Raw genomic sequence first — 17,541 nt, 5'->3', positions numbered from 1 at the left:
GCAGCTTGTGCTGCAGACCAGAGGTTCACAGCAAAGTGGTCTGTTCCATATTTCTTACCCTGCAGCGCCACCAAAGGCTGCTGGGGAAAAATTGATCTGAAAATTTAACCAAAATGAGCCGGGCTGCCTGCATGCAGCTGAAGCCTGTTCAAATCTAGGACTAAAGCTGTAAACTCGTGCCTGCCCAGGGCTTGGTCTGTGGACCAGTGGATGATGTGGCTGCAGAGAATACCTGTCGATAACCATGGCTATTGCAGACACTGAAAATCACCTCATTTTTGGCCGGCATCGAGCAGACAAGCAAGCTGGAATGTTAGGAATAATCTGCAAATTCCTTTAGATACAGACCATGTCCTCAGGGCAACTAGCAGAAGATAGATGAAAAGTTCTTTAATTTAGCAGCTCAGAGATTTGTGTCTGAGAACACTTATTAACAAAATCCGGGCATGGATAAAGGTACAGAAGTTTTTAATAGGAATTTGCTAGTGAGTTTTGGGTGGATATTTCATGTCCTCCCATTTATTCCTGCCCCCAATCAACCTAGATCAGATAAATGGCTGCCTGTGCATACCCTGTGGCAGAAAGTTGCTTTGCCTGGTACCAGATACAGTCCCATCAATGCTACACACCCTCCTTCATTTCTTCCTCACATCTGTCACTTTGCTCATGAAATTCTTCCCTCGGGGCAATTTTAATATCATATTTCTAATTGGTAGTGTCAGATTTGATCTCACAGATTTTGATTAATTTGAAAATCTTTCCCAAACTCCTGTGCCCTTACCCTAGAGAAAAATTAAGGCCTCACCTCTATTGAGGAGAGGAGAGGTGGTCTCTTTGAAAGAATAGTTTTCAGGATTGGAATAAAAAAAAGGGCTTCTGAAAATACAGAAAAGTAGAATGGATGGAAAAGCATATTTAGAACATTATAAAATCTATCAGATGAGTAGTGATTGCCAGATTACCTCATTGATTGGTAAGGATTAGCTAGTAATTCTTCCTGCAAACATTGTTCATATGAATGTTTATATCTGCATCTTCAAGGTTCTAGGATGTACAGGCATACCAGGGCTCACAGTTAAGATGGTAAAGCTCATGAGACTCAGTATTTCGCTGGGCTTTCCTAATGCAACATATCTCTGGTTTTGATGAAGTGCATACAAATATTCTCATTAATCAGTTGATTGTTGCTTCTTAGGGACTTGCTAGGTTTTGAAAACCTCATATTTCTGAAGACTTTTGTTTTTCCAAATAGCATGTCTTTTGTGTCTTCTTCCTATTGTCAAGGATTCCTGTCTCAGGCAGGACTCACCCTTGGTGATGAAATATGCAAAAGTTCTTTCCTGCTGTGCATTTGGATAGGAAATTAGAAGTATAAATTTAAAATTGCTGCCCTTGTTTCTCAATTGCAGAAGGAAGTTAGCTCTTTCTTGTTTAAGAAAAGATGGAAGTGTCAATGGCCTGTATCCCTGCAGAAATCAAGGAATGCCAGTCACAGGAAAAGTGATGCTATGCATGCCACTTCATTGACTTTCCCTCAACTGTTTTTCAGTCTTACAGAGTGATAAGATTTTCCCTTGGTTCCCAAGCAGGTTAATTTGTCAGCCTTTCTCCAGAAAAGATTACTAGAATGGAACAGGAGAAAGGTGATGCTTTCTGACAGATGGGCGCTGTTGTGAACACATATGCCTTATTTCCTTGAGTAATATATACCCTGTTTGTAGTGCTCTTCAGACCACCTATCCTTCATCAATAAATGAAAACAGTAAATGAGAAAAGCCAAGACAAAAAATTTTCACTATTTTTATAGGGCTGACACTCACTAATGCCTTTCACTTCACCACCTCACAAGTGGCCTATCAGTTTATCAGATTGTGTTTTGGTGCAGGGCACATGGACCAGATGCAGGATTGATGGCAGAAGGCAACCGTCCTGCTGAGCTGACCCAATCCCAGATGCTTCACATTGCCCAGCAGATTGCTTCTGGTATGGTTTACCTGGCATCACAGCACTTTGTGCATCGGGATCTTGCTACCCGGAATTGTCTGGTTGGTGAAAACCTACTGGTGAAGATTGGGGATTTTGGGATGTCTAGAGATGTGTACAGCACAGACTACTATCGGGTAAGTGAACTGCTGTAATAAGTAATAAGCTAGGTCTTGTTTAATCCTCTTACCACATTGGTGTGACTGACCTGCTTTTATACTTAACCATCTGTCTGTCAGGTAATTTAGAGCCTAGCATATGGAGAACCTAGTTCTGAATTTAAAGGTTTTGGTAAACTTGGACAGTTAATCAGAGTAGTCTGTCATGTTTTGTTGTTTATATATGTTGGGTTTAGATTCTAAATCACAGAAAGGTCTTTTTCTCTGGGCAAAAATTTTGTACATTTGTTTGGCATAAGTGAAAAAGAAACAACAGATAAAAAGGGTAATCAAATTTGGCCCAACACTTTGAAGCTATTAAAATATGTTCTTAAATACTGCTAAGAAAAATGGAAATGGTAACTTTGGGAAGCAGTTGTATAATGAACCAGTTAACTAGAGGAAAAATAAGTACTGGGCAGCAGCAGTGACTAGTTACTTTACTCAGTAAGAGATTAGGTAAGAAGTTTGTTATACTGAGCACCCAAAAGCTTTTCCTGCCTTAAACCAGGGCTTTAGTCCTACTTCTTAATGTTGAAGAGCTGTTTTGCAGAGGACAAGAGTAGCCCGTTGCTCTTTTCATTCTGACTGTTTTTCCTGAGCTTGGCTGCCATAAGGCGCGATCTGAATTTTGCAAAGGCTTTCTGAGATTGCTGGGCTAAACAAACTGAGTGCATTAATGCTGTTGTTGATGCAGTCTTTGTACTATGTGGTAAGTCATGTAGTTGACACCATTTGCTGTTTGCTATCACATTTGTAGTTTCATGATTGGAACTGAACCTGCTTGTGGCTTGGGGAAGGCAATCCATGACCAAGCTGATAATTTACAAACCCTAGAGTTAATCCTGTAAGGTAATCTCATCCTCCTTAAGCACATGTTTTGTATCTGCCTCTCTACTCCGTATTTCTTATTCCTTTTTCATTATTACTTTCTTAGCCAGTCAATTTGGATTGTGTTATTAAAAGAAAGTGTCACCTCACCATCAGTATTGGTGGGATGCCTGGGAAGAGATTGTCTCCACAGCTGGCTAAGGCTGGACAGGGTAGATGATGTTACACTTTTGAAAATTATTGTTGAATGCTGATTCACTTAAAAGCTCATAAGGTACTATTAATTTACAGTTTACTTAACTGTAAATATTCCCTGTTAATTTTCTTTCCTTTCAAAGACAAACCTAGTATTTAGTAAACATATCCACATTCCTCTTATATATTGTTATTTTGGAAACTGGCACTCTGAATTATCTGATCAACGAGAAACAAGCATGACTGCACTTCAGACCTTAAAAAAATATACAGGATGGTAATGACTTTCTTTTTGTTTTAAAGGACACCCATGAGCAGAGGCTAAGGTTTCTTGATTTTGCACCTGATTTTGCATATTGCAGTTTTGCACCACCTGTTGGGACTGAAGTTGTGTCTCTGTTCCATACTTCAGCGTTTACCATGTCAGTCGTTACATTTAAGAATGAATGTATATGCAAGACACTACATGTTTCCAAAGGTTGTTACAGTCAGAGGCAACATTTTGGAACATATACTTTGCTTATTTCTGGAAAAAAAAAAAAAGTAACTCCCCCTGCTGCATAAAAGCTACCTGCAAAAGGGGATAGAAGCTCAGTAGTCATATGGCCTTCCTGGAGACAGCTGAGGCTTGGCTCATGCACGTGATGGAGCACGGACTCTGGCATCAGTGTACCTGATCACGCACATCTGGGTTTAATCCTCGAGTCTTGCACATGAGTACTCAAGCAAAGCTTCTACCCACTGAAACACAAATTTAGAAAAACTCCCATGACCCAGACAAAGCAGGAGTTCAGGACATCCTGGGTAACCTGGATAGTCTTTGGGCACCTCTGAAAGGATCTCATTTAAGAGGTACATTGTATTTCCCTCTGTCCCTCATAACAGAATCATTCTCTTCTTTTCTCCTTCTCTCCCTTATCTTCACTTATTTTCGAGGTGAAGGAGGGCAGTCTGGGAGGCCCAGGGAGTAACAAAGCGGGAGGTAGTAGTGTGAAGAGGGTACAATCATTGATGTGAGAGAGGGAACAAATAAGGTGGGAAAAATAATTGTGAGAGGTGTTAGTGAAAGACAGAAATGCAAATGAAGAGAGAAAGAGGTAAGCAAGTGTCAAAGGGGATGGTGTAAAATAACATAGCCCCATCCAAACTGGTGGTGTAAGCTTGCAGAGGGATGGGTGGATATGAAACTTCAAGTTGGGAAGTTGCTTGTTCTACACAGTAAGAACGAGAAGGATAGCTTCTCTGGCGCCTCATGTTCCAGTTGGTTTCTAATTAGTGCAGAGGAGGGATAGAGCCACAGCCTGCCATGTCACCATATTTTGCAGCTGATAAATTTTGAAGTTCCAGTTGAGCCTGTGAAGTTTTGGCCTGCCATTTCTGAGACATATGTCAGAATATGGGCCAATCAGAAGATGGTCATGAAAAAATTGAGGCAATGATGAATTCCCAGAGGGTTGCCTGGAGAATTGCATCCTTGGCAGGCCTAAGTCAATGATAACACTGGAATAGCACTGACGTACCACACCTAATTGCTTATAGCAGGCTAAGTTTTTTAACTGGTCAAGCTTAAACACTCACAGAGAAGCAAATCATCCCCAACCCTGACAGCTTTATCTGATGCTCATTTATCTGATGCTGAGGGATTTACACAATTCCAAAAAGTTCTGCAAGAAACGGTTCGTCATTTGTGGGTTTTAATACACTGGAATTGTTTTTTTTTTTTTTGGAGCCTGCCACTCAGTCATGATGTTAGATTTGCCCAAGATGATTATTTATAGCTTGCTTCTGTAGGATAAGGATGATCCCAAGTCATTGTGCACTGTTAGATTTTTAATGACATTCTGCATTGAATCAGCTCAGCTGTTAAGAGATGCTTCAGGGAAGAGTGGGAGAGAAGTAACCCTTGGACTAGGAATACATATGATGTGTGGCCCTGATTGCACAAGCTTTCCTTTTTTCTCCCCCTTTCTTTTTCCTGTCTTTTTCTTCATGCAGGGATCTTGAAAGTAGGAGAAGTCCTGATGTACATGCTAGCATCCAGTGTAACAGCGGTAGGGTTTGATAGTCAGACCCCGGGGACATGAAAAAACTGCGATGATTTTTCTTACCCCTAAGTGCTCTACACCCCAGGCTAAAGTTAAACAACTCTCAAGTAATTGGTTTGGTTTGTCAGCCAAACAGCTCTAGCAACACTGCTGAACTGCAATCCTTATAGCACAAAAGACTTTTTCACAACGTTATTTACTTGGAGAGCTTAGGTCTCAAGTTTATTAGGGGCTTTTATTTGTTCTGTTGATAGCTGGGATTTGCTGTTTGATTTCCTGCCCCCACAGGTCAGGGTTTCCTATCTTACTCTAAGATACCCAGGTAATTCTTTAATGTAGCTTTCAGTGTTTTTAAGTGCTGACACTGAAGCCTGAGAAGAACCACTTTGTTGTTCTTGCTTTCAGGGATAATATATCAGGGCCTTTTTAGGTTTCCAGTTCATGTTTGCAAGTGATTGCTCAGTACTTGATCTTAAAATAATTTCAGCATTTCTTAATTATAAGCAAGAAGCTTGAAAAAAAGTAGAATCATCTTATCCCAGTACTTGGAAAAACTTAACATGGATATACTTTAAATATCCAGCCTGGTCAGCCAACTACAGGCTTGAGCCAAGGTTTGGGATGAAACTGTGATCTCACCAGACTAAGCAAGAGCTTTGCCATTACCTTCATTAGGATCAGAGTTTCACCCTTCCCCACTTCTGTGTTTGTCCAGTGCAGGATAGACATTCTGTTTCTTATTTAGATTTATGGAGCTCAGTTTTGTAATCCCTATTTAGCTATTGTATAACCTACTTGCCTTTATGTAACAGCACAAGAACAGTGGAGAAAATGTGGACTCCTTTTTTCAGCTTGCACAAACCACTAAAAACTCTATTAAAAGACTGGTCCTGGTGAGGTTTCCATCTTTCTTTAAGGCCCAATTTGCCCTAAAACTACAGAGAGGTTCACAAATTAGTTTCTTTCACTTCTGGCACATATCGGGCAGAAGACTAAGAGGATGTCTTCCATTATAAATTTCATTGACTCCATTTGTCTTTAAAATCTTAACATTTTGCACGATTTTGCTATTTAAAGAGAGCATAGCATATCAGATTGGAAGAAGAGACAGAGGTTACTGAGTCTAAGTCTTTCATTCTTGAGGGAAGCCACAGAGTAGGTGTTAAGGGTAGGAGCAACAAGAACCTGATACCTCATCATGCTGCAGGGAAAACACCAACAATCACTAGTACTTTAGCCCCTTCTATATAAGACACCAAGCCCCATAAAAATTCTAGTCTGCCAGGGAAAAGGAGTTTTCAACAGTGTCCTAAGCACCTAAAGAGAAGCTATGCTTGGCAAAATTTCCTGAGAGATCTTAAGAACTCAGTCTCACCTAAGACACAGCAAGATGTGAGAGCAATCCCCACCAGACATTTCTGTGAAAATTGCTTTCTGAACTGGCAAGCTGTAGAAAGCTATATGGGCCCAAGCCAGCTGCACCAGCGTGTGGCATACCTTGCTTTTGGTGATGCTCCTCAGAGCACATCTGGCCATGTTTCCTGTCCTCAGCACCTTAGAGCAGTGTGGGAACTGAAGATGATCCAGATTCAAATCAAACAACAAGAGGGAAAACAAAAAGGCAAGTCCTGAAGAATGACTTTAGTTGAACGAGTTAATAAGGTGCAGCCTGCAAAATGCTGACAGGCTTTTTCTCAAATATTTCTCAGGTATAGAACTGGATAGCAGCAATCTTGTGTTTCTGAAGCCTGGATTTCTGACTCCTGAATCACTCCTGTCCTGTCACAGTCCCTTCCCTCAAAGTGGATGTTGCAAATAAGTAGGATACTGTGTTGCCAGTGCTTTTTCCAAAAGGCTGCACAACAGCTTCTCTGTCTTAACAGCTGCATTTTTTTTTTAATTCAGCAACCTGAATTAACTCATGAGCAATAGACACCTACTTGATCACATTATTTTACTCTCTTTCCAGTCTTTAAATCTCAATTGTATTTAGAGAAACTACTCCTGTCCCCTACCAGACTGTCAGAAAGAAGGCCCACTGTCAGGAAAAAAGTGTCTTCATTTTTTTTCCTTTTCACACTAGCCTTTTCCAATGACTTTCAGCGTGTGAAAAAGCAATTCTTGTATCTCTTTCTGATACAGACATTGCTAGAACTGTGAATGGTCTTTTCCAAATCTGATATTTATCTTTCTTCGATTAGAGCTACCTCCCAGCCTCTAATGAAAATATGCTGGATGGTACATCCAAACCCACATAGCCTGTGTTATTGTCACATGTTGACCGTATTGTCAGACAATGCCCTGGGCCAGTCACATCTTCTACTTCTTCCAAATGAAGAACATCCCTTTTTTTCCCCTAAGCTTTTGGTTTCAGTCCCTCAGTGAATGACTTTGCAATTCATACTGGCACATTTTGTACTTCTAGTGCTTGAGAAAGACTGTTGTTTCTCTTTTATTTTTTTTTTTTTTTTTTTGGTTTCTTTGGGGGCTGGGTTGTTTTGTTTTGTCTTGGTTTTCTTTAGGTTTTTTTGTTTTTTTTTTTTTTTTTAATTAGAATTCAGATCTTGTCTAAATTGGTGTAAAGAACTAAAGAAACAGAATCAGGCTACCAAAAAGTAAACAGCTGATGGAGGGAGAAAGGTTTGTTGGGAAGTTTGCTAGATTTTTGTAGCTTTTTTTCCTAATGTTCTTTGATAATTTCTATTTAACGCTAACATTAAGTATTCTGGGATGTTTGTCTTCTTAAAAAACAGATTTCCCATAAGCTTTCAGGTGAGACAGAAAAAGCTATTAAACCTCTTAACCTCCCAGATTTCCAGAAAAACTAATGGTTACACAATTTGCCATTCCAGGCCTATTTTAAAAGTACATAGATTTTGAACCTTCTTGCTACATAAAAAAGATGAAGAACTCTTTTGAGAAAACATTTTGACACTTGTGAGTGTTAAAGTCGTCAACAAACAGTTCTTATTCTGATTTTTGCTGTTCCTTAGCAAAGCCAAAGTAGCAGTTTGAAAAACAGTGAAATAACATTAGAATTAAAGGAATGAAAGAGCATCCTGCCCACTAGCCATACCCTCCTCCCTTCATGTATGAATTTAATGTTGTAGAGTGCTGTATGTCTGGAAACTGCATGATATACTTTTCTGGTGACACTCTATGAAATGTTTTCCAAAAGATAAGGCTAGTAAGATAATCACCAGAGAGTGATCTCGTTTAAGCTATTTCCAGTACCTAATGCCTATTTGCAAAAGAATTAATGCATGACAGCAAGGGGCTAAAAAAAGAAAAGGCTGGTTTATCATTATTTGGGCTGTAACTAGCCAGGCAAACACCATGATACAAATGTTTACAGTGAGGAACAAGTGTCTGTCTATTCTGAAAGGGCAATAGCAGCAAACACCTGCAGGTCTCAGCTGTCATTACAGAGATGAATACCTGTGTGTGGGAGTTTGGAGGAGGCTGCACTAAAGAAAACAAGAAAGAGTTACTGGGAAGTCAAGCAGCTTGTCAAGGCATTCTCGTAGGTGTGTGTATTGAATTGTCACAGTTTGAAGGCACAGTTTGAAGGCTTTTTATTAGCTGCTATTTTTGCATCCATTGCTCAAAAGGAAATTATCTGCTTCCCTACATGGACTTCTCGGCTTTCCTCCTCCGTCAGAGTCTCATTGCATCATGTGTAGTGCTGGGGAGGACAGAGGGTTCCAGCAGCCCTGGAAGACGTGCACAGATGATTTCATGCAACTCGAAACAATACAAGAAATAATAGGCCAGCTTGAGAGATGTACATCCAAAGTAGCTGCCTTGAAGTCAGTGCAGTAGCTCTGAACCTAAAGTAACATAATCACAAGCAGAATTAGGCCTAATGATTTTAAAGGGCTTTCTAAAAGTCACTGTAGCATCAGTATTTAAAAACTGGTATGCACCAGGACATGGTGTTTTCCTGATGACCAAGGGTAAGCACCACGGCTTGATACCTGTCGCTACTTGCACATGGCAGAATATATTCTGTGCTGTGCAGGAGGCATGGTCTGTCCCCAGCTTTTACTTACACAACTATTGGTTGGATTCCTGGTTTTGTTTGGAATTACAGCTGTTTAACTTCTTCAGTTCTTCACTGAAAACCTTATTTCAGCTTTGTCTGTGAGATCAAAGAGTGCAAAGACGGCAGAAACAAAAACCCATAATAACTAGGTTGAAAAATTAAGCTGATTAAAAGACTAAAGTAAAGTAACCTTGTTGCTGTGACTAGTTACTTGATTACCTATTGAATTTCAGTGCCCAATATTTCCTTGTAAATCCACCAGCACTAGGTTTATACCAACACGGTTCTCATGCAGCATGTCAAGAAACAGGTTCGTCTTGAGAAAAAAAGTTCAAGGCAGGAGGCAGTACCTAGAAACATATGCAGAAATCCTGTTGAGCTATGCTATAGCTTAAAGTGTTGAATGTGTGTCAATCAAAATATTAAAGTGTTTGGAAATTTTCAAATGGATTTTTTCCCTCTGTTTGCTTCTGTTAAAAGCTTTAAGAATTTAGTATTTGGTTCCATACTGGTTATGGAACAGATATTACAGTTTTCAAGGGTCTGGATTTCCCACCTTATTGTTAAAGCGTTTTAATGGAGTGCTTTTCAGCTGGTTACTCCTGCAGTATGCAGTTGGTGAGAGCCACAGGATCCACATGCACGCCTATAGGATAGAGGAAGTCTACACAGTCATCGTCACCAGTGGCTGACACAAGCTTTTCTGTTGAGGGGCTCTTAGCACAGATGTTCATTAACTTAAAAAGTCCTTTTAAAATTATACATACAAAACTGAATCATTCTCAAAAATAACCACACATATGGATATAAATTGCAGGAAAGCAATGATTCACACATTGAAATTAGCCTTAGGAACTGCAATTTGGAGAGCTTTGCAGAACTGTGATCGTAATCGCCTCATTCCATTAAGTAGCAGCAGAGCTGTACAGAGCTATTTTTTTGCAGGTGCTGAAACGATTTAACTGTTATTTAGATGATTAGCACATAAGAGAGCCATGTCCTCAATCCCATCCCTGTTCACAATTTGCTGGATTGTACTTGGAATATTGGTGGAGGCTATTTCCATTGACTTCACAAGAGCCAATGTTTTGCCCAGGGCTTTAGAAAGTGCAAAGCTTATGGTCAACCTTTTCTAGGCAAAAAATGTCAAGAGAAATTTTAAAGTAATTTCTGTTGTTTTTCTTCCTGCGCCAGGCATTTGTGCAGACTAACAAAGCCTTTTTGTATGGAGAGGAACCATGTGTAAATATCTGGAGATACTGTACTGCAGTGCTACAGATTGTCACTTTTGGCAGGCAATCTGCAAAGCAATTTACAGAATTCCAAAGGTTAGCAGCTGAAACTGTTGACTTTTTGATGTGTTATGTGCACAGTGTGAGGAAAAGATGGTGTGAGAACAAAATCAGTAAAAGATCTCCAGGAGCACAGTCGGATACTGGAATGGCATCTCCTGGGTGCTGCAGAGCACTGGTGCGATCTGTGCAGCCGCCACTGCCACCGCTGATGGTGGGACAGCACAGAAAGGCCACCCAGAGGGAGCAGCCCTTAAACGGGAACTCTCCTTTGATGTCTGGTCACAGAATCAGCTCCCAGCAGTCTTTGCAGGCTTCCAGCTGGAAGGTTTTCTTATGCAAATGGCCTCTCTCCTTGCTCTAAAGAAAGCAGTTGCTAGGCAGTTTTCCGAAATATGCATTTTTTACCCTGGGCTTGACGAACAATCGGCACTCTTTTGGCCCACAGAACTCAGGAAGCAGGGGAAGGAAGAACTACACAATTAGACGATGAAGTGGTATGTGTAACAGGATGGATGGAGAGGATGAGAGGACAGTACCAGCTAGTAATAAAGCCAAGGCTACAAATCTGGCTCTTCGTGTGTGCATAGCAAAGAACTACTGGTGGTGGTGGAAAAGGGGAAGAACTGTCTGACACTTCAGATAATTTCCATCTTCAGCGCTCTCTGGGTCTTTCTTCTGTCCAATGGAGCTAGTGTCCCCTCCAACCTGATGTGGAAGGGAAGTCAGTAGCAAAGATTTAATCAGAAGCTGTTGGCATCAGTGACAGAGAACATGCAGTCAGAATCTGTGGTTACCTATGTAGCTGTAACATGGGTGCCATCGTGAAATGTTTTCAATACCAGATGTCATGAACAGTGGTGAAGTTTTTGACGCCTTGTCAGGAGCTGCTCTCCAAGCTTCCCAGAAGGCGAGGACTCCAGAAATAGACTGATACTGCATCTTACAGTCTCAGGAACTTTGCAATTAGACTTCAGAGATAATTTGGCTTTGAATTATAATCTTACATAAAATGGAGCCAAAACAGGTATAAAATGCTGTCAAGCTTCTAGCTGTGTCCTAACTTCAGGAAAAGATGAAGGCCTGATTTAAGGTGTGTTGCTGCTCATTTGAGGTCCCAGGGGGCCCCTAAGCTGCGTGTTCGCTGCAGCAGCAGGCAGGCAAGGAGCCTCCCCACAGCCTCTGAGGGTGCCATTGGGTGCGGGTTTGTTGGGGGTCCCACCCCGGGAGCAGCATGGCTTCTGAGGGAGAAGGGGAAAGGGACAGGGAGGCGGTGAGAGGGAGAGCCTGGTCTACCTGGCACAGCTTAACAGGGAAAAAGGTTTGGGCCAACGGGATTACAGATCCATGGTACTGCAGGGGAGGATCGCAGGCTTGGAATAAACCCACATTTTCGAGGGGGAGACAGAGCATACCATTTAACTAAAATGTTACACCACAAAGGTGCGTGACAGAATATGCACCTTCCATCAAGGACAGATACAAAAGAATTAGAAAATATTGTGGTGACTTAAATACTTCTATCTCCATCAGGTGGGTTAACAAACATCCAAAAGAAAAGCCATATGGGTGGGAAGTAACTTGATTTACTTTACAGCGTACTGAAATGCTTTTAAGGAAAAAAAAAAACAACAAACAAAAACCAACAAACAACTAGCTTAATACCCTTGAATTTGCTTTCAAAAGTTACTATTTATTTGCCCTTAAAAATATTCTTGCAACACTGCTGTCCACTCCATGAGGATTTGAAGAGCTTACATTAGATTTGATGTACAATCAGTTCCTATTTCTCTTCCACAGTTCATTTCATCCAGGGCTTGATATTGCCATAGTGGTGTCTCAGATGTTTGGGCTCAGAGCAGAGTCAGACCCATTGAAATAATCAGACAGCACTACAAACACTGAGAGGTGATGCAAATGAAATTTCAAAACTACTCCCTTATTTAGTCTTATACTTGTTTTGATCTCCAGAGAGGTATAACATTTATATTTTCTGTCTTCAAGTCATTTCCCAATACTTTGGAAGAAGTTTAAATGATAGAAATCCATGATTTTTGAGTCTCATCAAACTGTATTTCAGTCCTCTGTTCCTTGCAGTTCAAGCTTTTTCCACATGTTCAAGCTTTTTTTCATGAATATGAGTCCTGGAAGTAAACATTGTAAAATGAATGTCACTCCAGTTATTCACATCATACACTTAGAAGGCAGGATTTTAAAGAAAGTGCTATAGTGTGAGACTTTTGATAATAAGTGTGTAAGACTGTAGATCTACGTCTTACGTCAAAAATATTGATCCTGTGAAATAAAGGAGTAGACAATGAAAATGAAACAGAATTAAAGCCATTTAGAGATAAAATAATCTTGAGACTACAATACTCTAAAGCACAAAATATTGGGTCTTTTCTGTTACTATTGAAAATTACTATGAGCTAAGCAGTTAGTGTTACAGCCTGTACAATTTCTCTAGGAGACAGAAAGATGTTGGTACATATTCAAAGAATGAAAACTTGTCTACCTCCCAGACTAATGAGCAAACTGGCATTGACATTACTGGGGACAGAAATTTTACTTTTATTCTTATTACTTGCAAATTTGTAATGGCTTTTTATCTGATTTCACTTTCATGTTCACTGCTGAATCTACAGGCTCAAAAGAAATCACATCCCCTGTGATCCAATTCTTGCATACCACACCATGAAGCAAATCAAAATGTTTTGCTGGAAATAAAAGTGGGGGTTTTGTCAACTGATATGTAAAATATGATGCAGTCTGAGCCTCCTTTAAGGAACTCTTTTATAACACCATTTCAGAGTGTGAGTGAAGAGAGGCCTTCAGATTATTTTATGGCCTGCAAGATTATGTCTCTGTAAATCTGGATGTAATGGTGTACACAGAGAGGGAGAAATCTTAACAGAGCAAATACATTTTTCTCCTTTTCTTTCTCTTCTTCTTCTTTTTTTTTTTTTCCTGGCAGTAGAATTTTAAGAACTGTTCATAAAATGTATTGCCAGATATTCTTTGATAACACATCAACATTGCAATTATTCCACAGCCAGTATAAATATAAAGGAGGAAAAAAAGAAGCAACATACATGACTGTCAGTATGATCACAAATTATTTGTCCTAATGTTTTTGTCATCTAAGTTCCTCATACTGCCTCAGCTCAGGCCCACAAAATAAAACTGTGATGCTATCAGGAGAATATGGATTCTTTCCAGATTGATTTACCAGATGCCTGTCACCACAAAGTCGCTTTGGAAGGCTAACTGATAGGCTGGGCTCTTTGCAAATTACTGCTCTGCATGCAGTCCTTTTGCAGCTGATTATGCTGCCAATGTTATTTTCTGACGATGAGATTTAGTGCAGCACACTGCCTGGCACTATCCTTGTAAAAGATTTTTCTTGCTTGTGAGCTAAGCAAAGGGCAGGGTCCTGCATTCTTGGCAGCCTGTCATATGCATGAGCTGTTTGTTTTTTGGATTCAGCAAGCAGAGTTTTAAATCATCTTTAGCAAAACAAGATACAGAGAAAAAAGAGAGATCAAAATAGAGCTGAATATTTCATGCCATAATTTTGGCAGCACATCTCGTCTTGTCTTCTAGATTGAAAGCACCAATGAAAAAGGGAATTTTGCAGTTTTCAATTGCGTGACTTTTCCATGCTCCTTGAGTATCCTCAAATATTCTAGGACTTGTCTCTCATGCCATATCAGCCATTTTTAGAGAAAAGAATCTAGTGTTGAATAGTTGTGTGGGAAAAGCATAATTTTGTTAAAATAAAGGTCAATGCCTATACACAGTGAGTGGAATGTGCCTCTCAACAGACAACCAATAGATACTATTTGAATCTGCAAAACAGAGATTGTATATTGTTTAAAATATATTGGTCCAATATTGCCATATTCTGCAAAGGGAAATCTGTTCAAAGTAATTAAAAATCCTAGCACAACTTCTACCTGTTCACATAGACACACAGAGTTGTGATTCTTACACCAGTCATGCTTGGAGGAACATTTCTGCATGATAAGTATTTCCATCCCAATTTGGAAATGGGCTAATTGGTGGGTTTGGAGCTTGTATATGCACACATATTATTTTTCAGTATTAACCTGGTTTTCCATTTCGATCAACTTTAGTTCCTAGAATAAAATGCTAAATAGAAAATGAGGAAACTGAAGGTTATGCTGTACTGCACACGGTAAAAAGCCCTTCAAATACATATTTAAATACAGCTAAAATGGCATAAATTAGAAAATGCGAACAAGTTTCATGGAGAGGTTTATACAGTTCCACAGTACAGTGTGAGACTGAAGGTACGTCTAATCTGCAGACACTGCTAGCTCAAAAATTGTGACACGAGCTTAATGCAGACTGCAAAGCTATTCAGAAGCAGGATGAATGTTCCTTTTCTGAAGGCATACACTTCTACCTCTTTGCTACTCACAATGTCCAAGCTAGTTGCTTGAAACGTAGCTTGCGTTTTTATGTTTTCAACTGTGTCATCAGGGATATGGAAAACAGCATTATGCTAATTAACATGATCAGAAAAAAAAGAAGATATGTAAATAAAGCTTTCTTCCTTAGTTATTCCTTTTAATCTATTACATCTTAATACATTTGTTGAGAATGGAAGACAGGAAAAATGAAAAATAAAAAAGGAATAGATCTGATCTATTTAGCCTTCAGATTACATAAAATAAGCAATTAATCTGCACCTATAGTTGAATAACTTTCTATTGTAAGTAAAGTTAAAAGGGGTATTTATGGATTTAAAAACTGCCTGAGAATCTCAGAATTCCTCGCTTTAAAATAGTTGTGATCCCAGAATTCTTGGAGTACCTGTTTTCTTGTTGTCCTCCTGCTGCTGTTCAAGTCAGCTTTGAAAACTAGAAAGAACTAATTGTTGTGTTCTGCTTAAGAATTGTAGAAATGCACATTTTCTTTAAATAGCTGCAGATAGGAGATGGAAATTGTGTCCCTAAATCACATGTAAAAGTGGAGAGCAATAAGTTGCAGAATTATTGGTGATTTCCTCTCATAAAGGACACGGAAAGTAAGCAAAAATACAAAAGAAGGAAAGGCTAATGGACAAACAGGGATACAGTGAAAAGGGCCAACAAGCATTTGAGATTAGCTTTGAAAAGAATACCAAAATAGACAAGAGGAGTCTCTTGACTGTTTAAATGTCAAGAGTATGAGGAGGAAAGTGTTGCCACTGCAGACAGGATGATGTGGGAAGGAGAGTTAGTTTGGCCTGAAAGCAAAATTAGTCTCTAACATCAGGTCTTGAAAGGATAGTGATAAATATGAAGATACAGGCAAAACAGCCATTGGGATATGTAAGTTAGACCTGGAACACACACAGAGAAGAGATCCTCAAGCAATGATGGACATTGTCAGCCAGTTTTATGATTGGAAACAAAGAGGTCAGCAAACTTTTAAAGCAACATAAACCAGCCCTGCTCCCCAAAGCAGAGGTCCTGACCTCCTCTTGTCTCAACAGCTAATTCCTGCAACATCTGCTTTTCTGCACCAGCATCAATGTTTCTACAGCAACTGAACAAACTTTGTTAATGAAACATTCCAGCTGAAAAACAAGCTTTCTTTTTTTTTCTTGGGTGGAGAGAGGACAGAATACTTCTCCAAACCAAAGCACAGTACAAGGGCATTCCTGATTAAAATCTTTGTTGAAGGAGAGTCTAAAAGAACCGTACTATATGAGTGCGTTAAAAGACTAAAATAAACATTAGGGATGAAAGAATACTATTGAAACTAAAGAACAATGCTCGCATAAGAACAAATTTATGCAATCTTGTTATCAAAGCATTTAAGCAAGAGACAAGGCAAAGTTTTCTAAAAATTAAAGCACGAGGTTCTTTGACAACCTGTGAACTTAGAATAATCTCATTTTAAGGTGGCACTGTGCAATTTATGAAGGAAATTATTCAATGCAGACAAACTATGCCTTAGGATACAAGAGGACCAGAGACTTGGTGTGCTCCGCATAATTCTTCGCTTAGGTACCTTGAAGCATATAAAGAACCCAAACTCCTGCTTGTGTCAGAAGTACTTGGTTAAGCAGAGTGCCAGCATGAGTAGCAATCTGAAGGACAAATACTTTTGTCTTGATCAGTTTACCCCATCTTTAGTTTGCACAGAATATACAAAGTAAAGATGTTAGTATTTATGAAAGACATTTCCAAGTGGCTGGATTTTCAGGGCAAGGAAAATGTTTTTAAAATATTTATTAGTTATGAAAATACTTGTCACTAATTCTGCAACTCTTATTTGGAACTTCTTCTGTTGCTGTGTATGAAACACTGCAGAAAATCAGGTTTGACTATGTCTTCTCCATGACTGTGACAGGAAAAGCCCATCTTTTAGTTCGGCATACAGTCTCTTTGCTCTTGACTTTGATAAGATACAATTAAACTTTAACCTTCAGCATTCTAGGAAGGTTGAGTTCTAGTTTTACAGATGCTTCTGTTTTACTACAGCAGGAGAAAATACTGCTTTACTTTGTTTCCCATGTCCTGCATTACTTATTAGTGAAAGTCAAGATTTTAGAGGATGAAAACATGTAATGGTTCTGCTTCTGCTTCAGCTGTATCTCCTTTCTGTTTTCTTCACACTTTTTTTTTAAAGAAGTGTGACAATTTGAACTTACCTTTTCAGCTCATGACCATTTCAGAACATGAGTGGCTTCTATTTGTATCAAGGTTATTACAACCCTTTCTGGTTCAGCGAGGTAGAAGCTCATTTTAGGTCAAAACATTGCAGCTTTGTTGCAAAGTGAAGCTTCCACTGGACTGTGCTGGGTTTTCTCTGTCGTTTCAATGTATAGCAAATTCATCACATTCATTATTGCATATTATATGCAATATTCCAAGCTTCTTTCACAGAAAGTACAAAGCCATCACAGCCTCAGTCACTCTAAAGCATTCAAGTTTTGAAAGTCTGTTCATGTTCTGGAGATTCCAAATATGATCAGA

The 17,541-nt window shown here is 39.4% G+C and overlaps 1 protein-coding gene across 2 annotated transcripts in view; it reads left to right on the top strand.

Moving 5' to 3' along the window:
* The window catches only part of NTRK2 (neurotrophic receptor tyrosine kinase 2), a 198,886-nt gene that overhangs the window by 154,458 nt on the left and 26,887 nt on the right, over positions 1 to 17,541 (top strand). For both annotated transcript variants that reach the window (XM_058823316.1, XM_058823318.1), the window contains one exon: positions 1,886 to 2,120. In XM_058823316.1, coding sequence (XP_058679299.1) covers positions 1,886 to 2,120 — 235 coding nt within the window. The remainder of the gene's footprint in view (positions 1 to 1,885; positions 2,121 to 17,541) is intronic.

This window comes from Ammospiza caudacuta, chromosome Z (genome assembly GCF_027887145.1).
Source record: "Ammospiza caudacuta isolate bAmmCau1 chromosome Z, bAmmCau1.pri, whole genome shotgun sequence".
NCBI classification, from domain to species: domain Eukaryota; kingdom Metazoa; phylum Chordata; class Aves; order Passeriformes; family Passerellidae; genus Ammospiza; species Ammospiza caudacuta.
Note: the sequence above shows the minus strand (reverse complement) of the source record. Positions and strands in the feature narration are given on the sequence as shown.